The sequence below is a fragment of the Schistocerca serialis genome, chromosome 1 (assembly GCF_023864345.2).
Source record: "Schistocerca serialis cubense isolate TAMUIC-IGC-003099 chromosome 1, iqSchSeri2.2, whole genome shotgun sequence".
Lineage (NCBI taxonomy): Eukaryota > Metazoa > Arthropoda > Insecta > Orthoptera > Acrididae > Schistocerca > Schistocerca serialis.
Window position 1 is genome coordinate 945,604,443 of NC_064638.1, and position 17,144 is coordinate 945,621,586.

A 17,144-nucleotide genomic window follows, 5' to 3' on the forward strand; every position below is an offset into this window, starting at 1 on the left:
GTTGATAAAGTATTGATATTATTATTATTATTATTATTATTATTATTATTATTATTATTAGCAGATTTCAGTAAACGTTTGAAATTTTTTTTTAATTATTGCAGAACATAATTTTATTTTCACTATGTGAAGAAGTCTTACTACATTTTGAGCTTTCCCATCATGTCCCAGTCTCTCTCTTTAACTGTGTGAAGCAAATATATGTGGAATACCAGTCGTGTTAAAAAACAATTTTTAAGCAACTAGGGTGCTATTTCTTCATGTCAGCACTCTTCAAAAATAATTGCTGAAAATGATGAACAAAAATCTAAATGACGAAGATTGGTCTTTGTGGTGGGCGGAGACATGTCGAGGGGAAATGCTTACATAATTAACACTTTGCACTACCAACAGAAACTGAAGCGTTTATATTCACCAGGCAATTTTGACACCACAATTGCTAGGTCACTGGCATTTGCAGAAATCTGAGGAGGGGGGAGGGGGGGGGGGGGGGGGGGGGGGGGGGGGGAGGTCAGCAAGAAGTGTACTGCACAAATCGGATATGTGACAAAAATGAACGACGGACCCATCGGACACCTGTTATTGTGTCCCCTTACACGCAGTTATCATTGTTAGCAAAGTGATGATTGCCAAGCGTTAATGTGCATCATTTTCTTTCCAATTCTTGCTCTAAGGGGGATAAGCAGGCTGCTAGCTTGTTGATGTACACTTACTTAAGTATACAGCTCTAAAACTGGTAGCGCATACTGTGCAGATGATATTTTTTGTAGGCTGGTATGCTGATATTTTTTCTAACTATATACTGATACTTTCTTTCGGTATATTGAGGGCCGATGATAATATCAATATATTGGATTTCCGATATTTTAAAAATATCAACAATCCTAATAGGGAGTCCATATTAAACTGTAGATAGTCCCCACCCCAAAAGTGGCTGGGCAAGTCAATTCTAGGGGCATACCATGTATAGCGAAGCACTGTAGCAAACTAACTATCCTTTCATCTGTCTGCAACCCTAACTTTCGTTCTGACATAGGCTTAGTTACCAAGGGAGACATTTTTATTTTGGAATTTTTCTCCTCATAATTGTTAAAATATCAATATTTTTGTGGAGTTTTGTGGATCATTAATAAGCAAAAATGTATGCTATCTCCTATAGATGATGATGATTTTTATCTTTAGGGCACTCTGCAGTTGAGTCATTAGTAGGTGACAAGTCTGATTAAAGGATTTACAATAAATTTTTTTCTGTTATGGAAACTCCCTCACTGTATGAAGAACTTGTTCTTCATGCACACAGTTCTGTGCTTCTCTTGGTCTCCCGACATCTAAAACTCTCATCTCAAAGGCACCTGTCTCTCACAAATGTTGGTGGAGTCTTTTAAATGCTTTTACACAAGGCACTACCTCCATACCTTTCTGCCTAAAGTTGACATCCTGTTGCAGTATCCTCATACTCTAGACGTATGTTATTTCACTCACTGGGTACCGTATTTACTCGAATCTAAGCCGCACTTTTTTTCCGGTTTTTGTAATCCAAAAAACCGCCTGCGGCTTAGAATCAGTGCAAAGTAAGCGAAGTTCTGAAAAATGTTGGTAGGTGCCGCCACAACTTCTGCCGTCGAATATAAGTAGCGCTACACAGACATACTTTGCAGACACAAAGATAAATACTGGCGCCAAAACCCTCTGCGTCAGTAGATAAATTTTAAAAAAAAGATGGAAAACGAGCTTTTTCCTCGGCCCCGAGTTTCGACCACTGCGTTTTCATACATTATCCAACGAAGTAAATACAAATTCCGTATTGTTCATCTTCGAATGTAGCAGCATTTCAATGTACTATGAAAATCCGACTGCCAAGACTGTTTGGGGTTTTTGTCAATATGGCCAACTCTACATTCTGAATTTTTTCCTACCTGTGAGAAGAGATGGTTGCTAATAGGAACTTTTATGAATTGTGAATCACATGCAGTATTCTCTTCACCACAAGAATAATACGAATATAAACATTTTGCCATGTATTCTTTAGTGTTTGCTGCTAACTCATTTAAATCCTGTCTGCCTAATAAACTACGAAACTAGAGAGAGACAACAGCAAACGCGGAAGAATATACGTATCGTGTCATGTTTATATTCATATTATTCATATACCTAATAGTGATACAGTAAGAAATGAAGCAAGGCAACTGACTAGATTTTTAAATCTAAGATGACTCTAATTTCTGTGCAGAATGTAATGTACTAAAGAGGCGTCTGCAAAGATTTTCAAACGGAGAAAAATTTTTGCTAAACTCTCGTTCAGAACATCTTCTATCATACTCAGTCTATTATTTGGTTCTTGTTGATCATTATCAAAGAAATCAGCAGTGTAAGTAACAACAAATAGCAGTCTCTTGTCACTGTTTCGCTAATGAGAAGAAATCAGAATGTGACAAACAATGCATGAAACAGTACAGTAATGCATTTTCAGCTTAGAGTGACGTAAACACCTATAACAAAGTAAACGGCACTTATCAGATCAAAGAAAAATAAGCAATCGATTCAAACCAGACGAAGCACATGAAAAAGGAAGGGTACCCGTATAAACACCGACGGAGCGCCTGACGCATAACAATGGCTACTTGGTAAAGCTTAACTGCTAAGCTTACGACTCGAACCAAACTACTGTAGCTGTATCGTCATTCATTCGACCTAAATTGTGTCTCATATTAAAATGAACCAATTTTGTTTCGATTTGGAGGTGCAGCCTAAAACTTTTCTCTCCTCTTGAATTTCGAGTCTCAAATTTCAGGTGCGGCTTAGATTAGGGAAAATTTTTTTTTTCCTTGGTTTCGAGTCTCATTTTTCAGGTGTGGCTTAGATTCGAGTGCAGCTCAGATTCGAGTAAATACGGTACATTTTTTCAATGTGATAGTAGTTATTCTGAAAGTAATACAAGTGAACGAAAGACAATTAGTCAAAAAATATTAATCTAGCTTACACAAAATGTAACTAAAGGTGAACAAACTAAAAGCAAAATCACAAAACATCTGTAAAGAAGAATGTAAGTAAAAATACACATCTGATACCAGTTACATAATTAGGGGTCACCACAGGGAATTCATTTCATAATGAGGTTTGCCACAAGTTACCCCAAATGAAATTCTCTGCTATTTCTCTGATTTCCAGACAAGTTTTAGCATTTTTTCCTGACAAATTTTGAGATCTCAAGGGCAAGTCAAGACATAAATTGACAAAAAAAATTAAGGACTTCTGTATTTCTAAATGTGTGAGCAAAAGTCTTGAGTAACAATGTCAACACTTTTTGTGTTGAACTGTTTTTAGATGAAGAAAGCAAGCCAAATGGTATATATGTTTCTTTAAGACCACTGATGGTATTTTACTTCAATAAAAGGAAACATCAAAATGCAGAATTAATGCACAATGATCAACCCATAGACAGGGTGAATACATTTAACTACTTGGAGATGTGGTTGTGCAAAAATTGGTCATCGGACATGGAAATAAGATGCAGAATAGGGAAGGCTCGCAGTGCATTCATGAAATTGAACAAAGTGCTCACTAGCACTGACTTTGATCTTAACCTCAAGAGTTAGATTTATGAAGAGCTATGTATGGTCAGTGCTTTTGCATGACGTGGAAAATTTGACATCGAAAGTGAACACCTTGAACAAGTTGGAAGCATTTGAAATGTGGTTATATCGAAAATACTTAAAATCCCATGGGCAGCAAGGAAAACAAATGAAGATATCTTGACAATAGTAAAGAGAGCCTGCGAACTGCTAACCACAATCAAACGTAAGAAAACAGCTTACTTAGCCCATGTGATATGAAATGGAAGGTATCACCTTCTTAAACTGATAATCAAGGGGAACATTGAAGGCAGAAGAGGAATTGGCAGGGGAAAAATGTCATGCCTCCACAACATGACACAGTGGACAGAAACAGTGGTGACTTTATCCATGCTTGAAGAGATAGAGAAGACTGGGCAAATGTGATCGCAAACGTCCATTAGTGGATATGCAGCAGCAGAAGAAAAAGAAAAAGAAGAAAACAAAACACATTCGATGACAAAAATACGCATTTCCTTGGAGTTGCAAGACAGATTTAGAATACTGTCTCAACAGGTGACCGCCAATAAAATGTTGGTTTTACTATGTTTGTTATTTTCTGTTATTTTACAGATATTGTGATTTTTCTTTCAAGAAATACATGAGTACATTGCTTACAAACTGCCACAATTTTTTTCTTCGTATGATCTATACTTTTTAATGTATAAACTACTTTCAAAGTGTCAGAAATGTGCTAGAATAAATAAAATGACTATAAAATGCTGCATTGTACAATGTACTTCTGGCGAGACAGTCGCAATTCTTGAAATCCATCACCCGTGTCCTCTGGCCTGGGAAGGAGCATCACAGTCTTGGCTCCACAGATAAACCACAAAAATCTGCAGCATTATGCCACACACTAACCGACCCAGCCTGCGGGCAGATTGGTGAAACTAGACCCGATGGGCAGGACCTGCACATTAGTGGGAAACAAGGAGCTTCAGATTGGCAGGCCCGATCCATTATGAGATACCCACAGAAATGGCCTGCGGTTTTGGCCTGTCATGCAAGTCAGTTTACGTAACCAGCTATTCATGTGTCACAGACACCATGTTGATGAAATGAGACGGCGATTATAAATCCACACAACAGATAACTTGCACGAATAGTCTGAGAATCAGTAGTAATGAGGATAGGCAGAAATGAAGATGATTGCTGAACCACAGGCAGGTGCCCAGAAAAGACAATCGCACTCTCACAACTACAATTTTGGCCATAGCCTTTCTCAGAAAACGAGAGCACTCACACATTCACATAATCACTCAACACACATTTCTTGCACACATGACCACCGTCTCCAGCTGCTTCGTCAACAGTCTATTAGAATCAAATCCAAACAAAGTACTCCTCATGCCTCCCTGGCTCTTGTCAGCAGCTGCTAGGCTAGTGGCAAGGAGTGGTTGCAGCACTGACTACAAGCTGGGGGGAGTAGTAGAAAGGGGAGAAGAAATAAGAATGGGGGAGTATGGAAGCAGCGCACATACTCAGCTCCACCGAGCCAGCAATATTGCATGACTTCTCAGTAAACAAACCATCTCATCTACTGAGACAAAAACAAGATTTTTTTCAGTTTTTTTTTTCCCCCTCCAAGCTTCCCTGATATTTTCCTGACACGTATGAAATTCTCTGATTTCCAGAACTTTTGGCAACTCTAATAGTGCTAATGAAGGATTTTCAGGCCCATTTTCATATGGATCTTTTGTAATGTTTCATTGTCAGGAACATACCCCTACATTTAAGGGCACTAATTTATAAACAGCCAGCATATGATTGATGCCTGTATCATATTTACCATTCTTTGCTGGATTTGTGACCCATATCATGTTCTTAAATCCTGTCTTCTTCTTTTTCTTTTATTCCTAACTGTTGCTGATATACAAAATTCCCCGGTCATCCCAGTGCCTTTAACAGACGTGAGTGCCTTCCTCCTCCCCCCCCCCCCCCCCCCCCCCCCCAACCTGCTCCCCCTACCTCACCCACCTCAGATGTGGTCAGCAGAAGTTCTCCTGCCCCCTCGCCCCATGCACCTCCCACTGTTGTTTTTAGAACTTTATATCACTGTTGCAATTTACTGAAATATATGCTAAAAAGGCATCTTTGTTTCATTTCTCTTTCTGTTGAAAGACATTTTAAATATAGCTGTTTATGATACACATTGTTTCCTTTGCTTTTAGAGAAACAATGCTACAAGCTCTACGAGGTGTCATTACTCCAGCAGGAGATAAAATGACAGAACCTCTTCGGAAAGCTGTTTATGTGACCCTGACGGGCATGTTGGGACACTCTGAGGATGTGACACGAGCTGCTGTTGCTGGCTGTTTAGGAGCTCTTTGCCGCTGGTTGTCACCTGAACAGCTCCATGCTACCCTTACAGACCATTTGTTGTGTAAGTATCACATCTTTTCTATGGTTTATGCACATATCTGTGTGATTTTTTAATAAATATCTCAATTTTGGCACTATTGCAATTGCACTTGTAATGAATATAGCAATACAGAACTTCTTGCCTTTTCCTTCTTGAACAGTACTGACTTACCTAATTATTTGTTTTACAAAATAGAAATATATCACCCCTGCTTGTTGAATATGTTTTGTGCTGGGTGATTTTCTGAAAAATGTTGGGTATATTAAAATTACAAACACTTTTCTTAAATCTTTTTTTGTAAATTGTGACACCAGAGCACCAAGACATTATATTTGTTTATATCCGTGTGCTCTGGAGGACGACTCAAGTGTGCTATTTCATTCATACTTTCTCTGATATAACTCTCCATCCTACACCATATCTCTTGCCTTTTTCATCACTAACCTGCATGTTCAATCCCAGAGAATGTTGTAAAACATTTGTATTTTGAATCGGTTCTGTTTCCTTCTTGCTCCCTTGTTCACATATTAAATCTCTGTTTTTACTCCTGTCATGCATGTTTTCCCAGTTGCTACATCTTCTAATTTTCTTTAACACCTTCTTCTTCTCATTTTGTGATTAAGTTTTGGACAAAGAACATATTATTCACAAATCTTAATGTATGCCCATTACCAAGTATTTGAAAAGTTGAGTGTTTCATCAATTCAAATGATTGGGCTGAAGTGTCACGAATGAAACTGTATAAAATCATTTTTATAGTTTAAAATGGCTATGTGTAATAATAATGTTAGTGTTTTGATGACTTGATTTTTCCCAGTGCAATGATTCGTACTTTGGGGCTAGCTTCCACACAGAAATATCTTAAAACCATTTGAGTGGATTGAATTTTATTTATGTAAAAAATAGCTGTATGATATATGTGCACTTACTTTCTTCACTGTTTGCAGATGATGATGTTCCTATGGACTGGACACTTCGTCACGGAAGAAGTGCAGCCCTTTCTGTTGCTCTTAAGGAAGCAGCTCCTGTTGTTTATACTGATGACTATAAGGAAAAGATATGCAGGGTATTGTTGGGATATCTAATGGCAGATAGAGTAAGTTTATGTAGTTTCTTTCTGTAGTTATGTTATCACTTTTTTTTAAAATCGGTAACCATCGTTAAAGCCAGCAGAAATCATAGCTGTTTCTGTCGTCTAAGCCCAGTTCAATGTCATGAGCAGCCAGGTTAGAGCTATTGTTGCTACTGACAGTAGTAGCTCTGTGTATTAAATTTCACACCTGTTCCTTGCAAATTTAATCGTGTATTCTTCTTACCATACTATATATGCACAGGAAGTAAAATTTCATAAAATGAGGGAAGGCAAGCACTCACCTGTTGCAGATTGACACGTGGAGCATGCTAGCTTGAAAGCTAGTGTGAATGCTGTTTTGTGTTATGTGATTTTGTGCACCACGTATCAATCTACTATAGTTGAATGGTTCCTTTCCCTAATTTTACATATTGCTTCATCAAGAAATTTGCAGTATTGTAAGTAAAATTTCATTGTTTGCTGTCCTTGGTGTTGCAGTTTTAAGGGTGAGCAGTGTGCTTGAAATTGTAGCTTCCAAGAGTTCCTAGTAGAGAACATTGATACCAGTGTAGTTAAGAAATTATTACCTGCTCACATCAGTCCTAAATATATCTTCATTTTACAGCAGAGCATTGTAAAATCAGCCATTTTTTCCAATAATATAATGTTACTGTTTCATTTCAGATTTCAGATCTAGTGAGTACAGAACTTATAAATAGTATTCTAGCAAAACAAGATAAAATGTTAAATGCAGGCATATATCAAATACATTTCTCCATTTGTCATACATTTACGTCAGTCAAATGATGAGATTTTTACACACCACCTCCAGCTTGAGAAAAGAAAAGTATATATACAAAAACAGTACCTTCTTCCATATGTAATTTGTGTATCAACCATCAACCAAGCATTATAAAAGACCAACCATGCACATAATTAGCAAATTTTTAAACATTGTAATGGAATTTATATCCTGTTACACCTGTGATAGTCATATTCTCTATCTCCCCCCCCCCCCCTCCCCCGTCCCTCCCTATAGTCATATTCTCCCCCACCCTCCCTCTTTCTTTGTTAACTAGAACAGAAATATATATTGAAAATCAAAATGTTGAAGTTTGATCATAGGTCAGTGTTTGGATTTTTGATAATACTGAATGTATGTGAATAATATTGAATTATCATGTCTAGCAAAGCACTTTGGGCTTCAAACCAATCTCCAAGTTGATGGCAGCTGTACTTTCGTTACCTGAATCAAGACACATTTCTCATTTATTCCCCTTAAATAAAACAGGTTCCCATTGCAATGAATGGTGTCCGTGGCTGTGGCTATCTCTTCCAGCATTTGATGTCAACAGGACAACAGCTTCCACAACAACTTCTTGTACCATTTGTAAGGGTAAGTACACTTGTAACTAACTGTTTCTGGAATTGGGTATTAGAGTGTATTTGTAATGCCATTAATAGTTATTTGAAGCATTTTCTATTTTGGTTTAGTAGTAGACTGTACTGAAACTTGGCTGCGTGTGTCTAGGGAAAATAATATAGTTAAAAAAATCATGGTTTTCAGAGGAAATGAAGCATGATTTTGAGTAACAGTTGGTTTATTGCAGCCATACAATCATTTAAATAATCTTAAAATTTATCATTTATTTTGGCATCCCAGTTGCACATGTATTTTTCTTGATGTAACTAGCTTCAATCAAAGTTGATCATCTTTAGATTATTGTAGTTACATAAGCAACACATAATGTCCATGTAGAAATACAACTAAGAATTTCGACATTGTTCATATGTTTGCTTCCATATGAACAGGATGGGTTTTTTGAGCAACTATGAAAGATCTGAATCAAAAGTAGTCATAAAAATAGTGTAACTGAGACAGCAAAATAAATGGCATATTTTAAATACTAAATTCCATTGTGAATGTTGGCAATAGTGTTTTACAGTATCCTTTGTACTAGCATTTTGTGTAGATGATGTGCATAAAAAAGTCAATTACCACTTTGAGAAAGGAGAAGGAAGTGGAAATCTATAGAAAAGTGGCACACATTGCAAAGATGTCAGATGTGTATTTTGTGAGCTCTAGGGAGCAAGGGGATGAAGTGACAGTTCAGTGACCACAAGGCAGCTAGAAAGAGGGCAGAGCAAACTGAGCCATTCACGATCTTGTCCAACCTAGCAGTGTTTCATTTTGAAAGGAAAATATCAGTTGTAGCAAGGACTCATCATTTATGGGAGAAAATATATTTACTCTGGTTCTACTCCCATGAAAAAACTAGAAGCAAATTGTCATAATCCAAACAAACATTTAAGCATTTCTTTTACATTTGCAGATGTGTAAATTAACTGCAAGTCACCCCACTAAGTGCACAGAAAGGATCTATTGGGGAAAAGAGCAACATGTGCTCAGAAACTTCACATTGAAATTAGAAGCTTTTATCAACAGTGTTGGCCACCGTAATAACATGTCGGAAGATCATCGAACTGAGAAGAAACAATCTTGTTCAAAATCTTCATGACATGTAGACATAGCAAATGCTAACATCATTACCAATAAAGAAGGTAAACAGTTTTTGATCAAGCAGTGGCTGAAAGAATGTCAGGGATCATGCATGCAGTCAGTCATCAATTACTTGAGAAAGAGCAAAAAGCAGAGGCAGCTGGGAAGAGGCTAGAGCAGAGCAGAAATGAAATTCAACAATTCAGTAACTCATTTATTTATCAATTTATAACACAAATACATTTGAAAATGGAAAAAAAGAAATCTGCTGATAATTTTACTCAAGTTTCAGTTGTTTAATTTGTTATCATTCAGATCTTTCTGATGATTTTTTCTCAGAGTAACTTGCCAAATTGGTGACGCCAATTTCAAGCAAGGTTGAATCAGAGTGACCTGAGTTTGGGGAACTTGCAGAAACATAGACTGATAACACTTTTGGAAAAAAAAAATTCCATCACCACAAGTAAAAAAGAGCAAAGCACCACATAGGTGTTATACTCCTTTGCAAGCATTTACAGCACCACTCTCCAGAATTTGTTGCATTTGCATTCTTTGTTCTTTATTTGTCTTCTGATGGTCATCACATTGAATCTTGAGGCAGAAACATCAGTTGAAAATAGCAAAAGGGTTGAAGTAGGAATTGATAAAGTGCCAGAAGTCATCAATAATGGGATCAAACAATTTGTTTATAATAAAACAACAATTTTTTTGTCTGATTTGTGTGGAGCGACAAGTTCATTAAGACAGATCCTTCACATGGACATGAAAATTAAGATCCCCTCTGCCCTCCTGGACCCCTTTCAAAATCCTGGTGCTAGCGGAATGTTGAGTTACTGGTGCTTGACTTGATGTCCAGCCCCCGTAACAATGGGCTGCAGAAGTTCTGGCTTGATAATTGTGAGTGGCAATGTCTTTCGGAGTCACCGTGATGCCCTCTCAATGTGTGTTGGTGTAGAATTGATGAAAGCGATGTTGAGCCAGTTCCTCCGCTTCTGGATATGCTAGCTTTAACCAGTCTACAGAATGTGCATGAGAACCCAGTTATCTTTGAGGCAGGTCTGAACTCTTTGTCAGGCTTATGAGCTCCCCTGGTGCCCTCAACTTCCTCACAGAACCATTTGAACTGGTGAACATTGTAGACCATCCTGGATTGCTGTGTGCAGTCCCAACAACACTAGCGGTAACGCCTCCATCCATGTAGATGAAGAATACATCAGTGCAGCCTTTGGTGTATAAGCAGCCTTTCCACCATCCCATTATTCTCAGGGTGATGGTGACAGCTGGTGGTGAATGAATGGTTACAACTGCATAACTGTTGGATATCCACAAAAAGCTGTGATTCGAACTATTGTCCGCAATCTGTGTAATTGAGTGAGGAATACCAAATATCGAAAACCATGCACTCACTAATGCCTTCGTCACTGTGTCTCCTGATACGTCTGGTAGGAGAGTAGCTTTTGCCCATCTCATGAACTGATCTATGTCTGTCATCCAAAAACAATGGCCATCTGAATATGACAACGATCCCACAATGTACAAATGTATGAGGGAAAATCATACCATGTAGTTACACCACTGCATAACTGGTATAAAAGTATGCTGGCTATCTGTGCTGTGTTGGCACTTGAGGCATGAATGTGCTAAGTTTTGCAGTCCTGTGCTCCAGTTCAAATCAGTTTGCTTGCCAATTATTTTACTGTAGTACCTATGCCTGGATGTGCCAGATTATGAAGTGCTTGGAAGACCATCCATCTACATTCTGCAGAAATGTAAGGTTACTATACTCCTCATGATGTCGCACCAAATGCTTGTATCACCATGCGGGGCACCTTTGTTATACACTGAAAAAGCTGCCACAAATGAGACACATGCTCTTCAGCTGATAGTGAAAATATGAGAATATTTTTCGTGTAACAGCATAGAAATGACAGGCCCTGCGGTACCTTCTGTATAAAATGCTGCCACATCTGTGCAGCATTTCTCAACATGAAAGGCATAAATCTGTACTGAAAAACTCAAAAGGGTGTTGTTACCATGGTTTTTGGTGTATTACCAGCCGCTACCGGAATTTGCAAATAGGCCTTTGCACAGTCAACAGTGCTAAACAATGGAGCTTGAGCGATAACACTGTTAAATTCTGTTACATTTGGCATCTGGTTTTGGTTGGGTATTGTCTGAGCATTGAGCACTCTGTAGTCTCCACATAATCACTATGCTCCATCTTTATTTCGCACCATGTGTAAGGGGAGACACCCAAAGACTGTCTGATCTGTCTACAATACCTGTTGCAGGATCTCTTCAAACCCAGCCTGCACCACATCGAACTTGTTAGGTGGAAGTCTCCTTGGGACAAGCTGCAACAGGCTGGCCCAGCATTGTGCAGATGTGGTGGTTTGCAGTGTGTCTGCATCTCCCCTTGGTAGTGAATTTGTGGATAAGTGATGGATGCTCTTGTATTATCCAACCAAAGGGCTCATCCTTATACGCTGTAATACCCATTCCTGATGATTGTAAAGCCTTCAATCTGTCCTACATCGTATCGTGTGGTGTGATTACTGGTTTTTACCCTGTTAAGTGGGTGTTTCTTCATCTGGCAATAAGTGAAAATGCGACAAAGTATGGGGTTGGTGGCATTGGCGAGACACAGGTTCAAATGAAAGATGCAGTCTAATAAATGTCTCTGTTCCCCATAGGTTACAACAGCCAACTTGTTTGCTGATGTAAGCCTGTGTTCCATTGGCAGCTAGTTGTAACATTTAGCTATTTCAGATAGATGCTTATCTGTGAGCCAGGGATGAACCACAATCCACCAAAAAACTCTTGCCGAAGATGTGTTCGCATACAAATAAGCCCTGTGACTTTTGCTTTGCTATAAGCATCACGTCCACCAACTTTCTTTGCACCTTTCTTGAGGATGCACAAGTTGCTAGTGGCAGATGTCAGCTCCTTTAACATCCATCCATGGCATTTCTACCACAGGGTGTAATACAGCAGTGTGTGGTTTTGCCGAAAAGCCTGTGACAGCAGTACCAGTGATCCATATCTGTCTCGGCTGTGCATTGATCATATTTCTTGCACCCTGTCCTCTTCTCATTAGTATACTCATCTAGGCATCATACCTCGCACTGCTGTGTTGAAAATTTTAGATTCATGGGTGCTGTTTGTTCCTCCAACTGTTCTACCCTTTCTTCTTGTGTTGGTGCCTCTATATGGGGTCTGCATGACCCATTGACAGCTTGTACTGCTTCTGCGCCTTTTCTGTGATCATTATTACTCTTTTTTCCAGAGGTGGTGCATACGGAAACTTCTGCCAGACTATTCGATATGGCATTTGCCATCTCTGCTAGCTCCCGCAGTGACAAACCTTGATATGTGGCTATTGCTGCACGAATGCCTACAGGCAACTTGTGCAGAAATAGCATGCGCAGTGACTGTTCTGGTAACAAATCTGGTCCTCTCAATGCATGTAAGGCTGCATCACTTCAGACTAGGATCTGTTACCCATCAGTTAATCGCTACAAGCCCCCTGTAGTCTGAGATTTGGCGACAAGGTATATCATTGCATAAGTGCCTCCTTTAATGTGATGTAACAATCTTCTATTTCCTCCATCACAGCACCTTCTAAAAATGCCTCCATGATGATGTACTTACTGTCGTTTGTAAGTACGCTGTGCTGTTGAAAAACACACTCAGTGTGCGTAAACCAGGTCATTGGGCAGTTGGACCAAAATGATGGAAGCTTGCTCACACAAGATCATTCATCGAAATTGGTTCTTGATGAGTGAAGTCGATGTCTGCATGTTTCAACATACTTAAGGCTGCAAGTTGTTCCATTTTGACTTCCATCACAGTTGCTTGTGACATTGTGTCTGTCAGTCCCATGAAAAGAATATCTTCATTTCCGAAGAATCACGAGGGGGTCACCACTTTGGTGGATGCTTTCCTCCAATTATGATAAACTCTGAATAACACAGACACTAGGTAACCCAAGTAAGCTAGTTTGTTCAACACTCACTAACAACAAAACTAAAAAAAATAATAAACAATAAGACTGTTCATAAAATATACAAGTTCCTTGACACTACAATGTACTTCTCTCAGTTGTTTGTCTGCTACTTTGAAGCGAAATACTAATGTCGCCAAAAGTGTTATATTTTGACTTATTGAAGTTTACACAACAAATGTAATAATTAAGTTGAAAGCAAATGGTTGATCAGGTATGTCAGTGTAACCTTTTGTGAGACAACAAGTAATCGGGTTTCTTTTACACATGTATAGGATTAGGGGCACGGCTTCCCCTTTTTCTGTGAATCCAAAATTGCACATGGCTCTCTTTCTATGCAGTGGTACATAAGTAGCAGTTAGCACAAAGTAAAAAACAAATTTGAAAAATAAGAGCCACCATTTTGTCCACTACATTACAGGTACACTCAGGGATATTGTTAATGCCACAAATAGGTTATCAGTAAAAAGTTAAACAATCATTCTAAGGAAACTGCCAATGGATTAGTTTAGAAAGCCCCCTATAGTGCAACTCAGATTAAAATTTGCTTCGAAAATTATAAGAAAATTGAGAATTTTTGATGTGGGTAGTTATATGTATTGCACAGAGTAACATTTGTAAAATATCGTAAAAAGAGCTGTTTAATGCCACAAACAGATGCTTTCATGGTTGGTATAAACAGGACATATATACATAACTGACACGGTAGTTTATAGAATATCAAGGTGCAGTTCTCTGCACTGTCTTCAGGAAACCCACCAGTAGTGAATGATATCTGAAACTGCTCTTTTAGCACCACCCAACTAAAAATATTTCTGTTTAACACATTCTGCCTAACGTACTCAGGGTAACAGTACTGCAAATCAGTAAGTCTTGTCACATACTATTGTAGCAGTTTCTAACTCAAATGAAAATAGTTTGTGTGCAGTACAGAGATTTGTGAGTGTGTGGATTGTAACCAACAAAAGAGGCAAAATGACAGCACATTCCACAGTGAGCATACATGAAGGGCTTCTGAATCTGAATGAGAAATTACCAACAGATAGACATTTGCTGTGTACGGCACCTCCCTTACTGTTCTCCTCAAAATTCAAAAATATTTTTCTGACACCCACCTACATAGAGAGAAATGGCCCGAGCTCATATGGAAAGATGTGGGTGTTCATTTTTTTCGCGTGTTACTCATGATTGGAAGCATCAATAAAATTTCTGAATGTGGTGTTGTGAACACTCTGCCAACTACCTAAGTGTGAACTGCAGAGTAGTTACGTGGGTATAAAAACCTTGCTTGTGTACTAAAACTTAGTAAGCTGAAAGGCTAGACGAAGCTGAGAATGTAAAAGGCCTGAAGAAGAACGATAATGATCTTAAACTATTTTCATCTTCTTAGCTGCCTAACATGTGATAAAACTGGATGCATTATCTCAAATTATTTGCAGTGGGTAACTGCCAGATGCTGTGGTATTTCTTATTTGTGGCCCCCAGTGGGATGCCCCAATAACTCTTTCAGCCATACTCATCCCACATTTCATTACCTGTCACCACACGAGTTCTTATGCTGCTGCTGTTAAAACCTGGAAGAATTGGCGCCAGAAGTGTACACAAGGTGCCCCAAATCTGTTCCAGAGCTCTTTGCTGTGTGAGATGGCATTTGGATTTTAAAACAAAAGTACTGATCCGTCGTTTGTGAGACAAACTCTCATAAAGTTTACTGTGTGGTAATTCTGACAACCAAAGATTGCAAGCTCGATTCCTACCAATCCAGTCACTGAAAAATTACTTAACTGTGCGAGCGCACGCGCGTGTTCACACACGCGCGCACACACACACACACACACACACACACACACACACACACACACACACACACAAAAAATCACTACATGCAACACCCCACACCCCACTGGCACTGTTCCACTGCACCAGATGTTAATAGGTGTAAAACATGGCCAACAGTATCCCCTACCATCTCTAAACGTCACAGCAAGATTCCTATTGTTTTCAAAGTCACAATTCATTCTGACCTTCCATGTATAATCTGCTTGTCATATTTTAGCTGTTTTGTTTCTTCTCACTTAATGTGTAAAGAACACTATTAATTCTGTGCTTTCTGTATGTGATACTGGCATGATATAAAAATGTATTGATTTACAATTAATTCACATGTATCAATTTTTCAGACAATGAATCATAGCAGCAATGAAGTTAAACAACTTCTTGCCAAGGTCTGTTCATCACTAGCTAAGAATGTTCCTCCGCAACAAATGGCGCCAGAGTTCCTGAAGCTCATTATACCTATGTTAGTCAATGGAACCAAGGAGAAAAACAGTTACGTGAAAGCCAATAGTGAATTTGCCCTAGTTTCTGTTCTTCGACTGAGGCATGGGGATGAGATGCAACAGGTTTGTCAATACGTTACATAGTAGATACTTTATTGGGATTGTTGTTAACTTCTTTCTCTCTTTGCATATTAGACTTCTTTCGATATAGTCTCTTAAAGAATATTTAGCTTAATTTGAACAATACTCCCATTCATCATATGAATAAACATGATGCAAACAGACACAAACGCAATGAGGTGGTGGTCCACTGTAGGAAGTATTTTCTGCTTATGTATTAGGTATCTTATTACTTTCTTACTATAAATGAAACTTTAAGTCATTCTAATGTATTAAAAACCACCAATGTTTTTCGTACTCATACTGCAGCTGTGAAGTTTTATTTCAAAAATCGTTTACAGTTGTAGTCTCTGTAAAGACTAGTTGTGCTTTGATTGTTGTGTCATTAGTACTTACTTTGAAAATGGCTGATACTGCTTCCTGCTCCATAGTGGAGCACTGAAAAATGATGAGAAGCAGGTTGTTGTTAATGTTTTTCACAAGTTTTATTATCTTTGACGTTTTCCCAGAAACTTTGTTTTCCAAACTCAAGGTGTTTTTGTTAAAACACAAAAACATGCACACCACCATTCAGTTAAAAACCCACATCATTTAAATATAAAATTCGTCAAATGTATGCTAATTAACAAATATCTAATCACCGTTTTTATGAACAATGCACATCTTCTCATGTATAATTATATCTAGCATAAAATTCCAGTTTTCATTCCACATATAAATTCATAATTGTTGAAGTTTTATTAAAGATTGTTAATAAAGATTATTTAAATGGAGCAAACATTACAAATAAATTTTTGGAACGAAAATTATAAATCAGGTACTTTTTATTTAGACTGTGTCCACTGTTATAAGCCACAGATACGGTCTCACACTAGCCAGAGTGATGAGCATAGTAAAAACAATGGAAAACAATAACTTTCACACCATCGAGCATGCTGTACAAATACTGTGGTTGCTACTGTGCCAGTGTAATCTGAAACCAATAGAATTGATCTGGTGTCAAGTTAAGGGATTTGTCACAAGAAATAAAAAGGCATTTAAGCTACCAGACGTACTGGAACCAAGTGTTGTCACAAGTCACTCCCACACATTGTTGGGATGCAAAGGGTGTATACATCTTGGGAAATCTGGGGAAAACCTGGGAATTTTTTCAGCCTGGAGAAAACCGTTAAAACCTGGGAACTTTTTAGAATT

General features: G+C 38.3%; 1 protein-coding gene across 1 annotated transcript in view; it reads left to right on the forward strand.

Moving 5' to 3' along the window:
* LOC126412568 (eIF-2-alpha kinase activator GCN1) overlaps window positions 1-17,144 on the forward strand; it is a 255,275-nt gene that overhangs the window by 226,172 nt on the left and 11,959 nt on the right. The window contains exons 37-40 of the mRNA XM_050082216.1: window positions 5,786-5,997; window positions 6,924-7,072; window positions 8,340-8,444; window positions 15,732-15,953. Of these exons, the coding sequence (XP_049938173.1) occupies window positions 5,786-5,997; window positions 6,924-7,072; window positions 8,340-8,444; window positions 15,732-15,953 (688 nt within the window). The remainder of the gene's footprint in view (window positions 1-5,785; window positions 5,998-6,923; window positions 7,073-8,339; window positions 8,445-15,731; window positions 15,954-17,144) is intronic.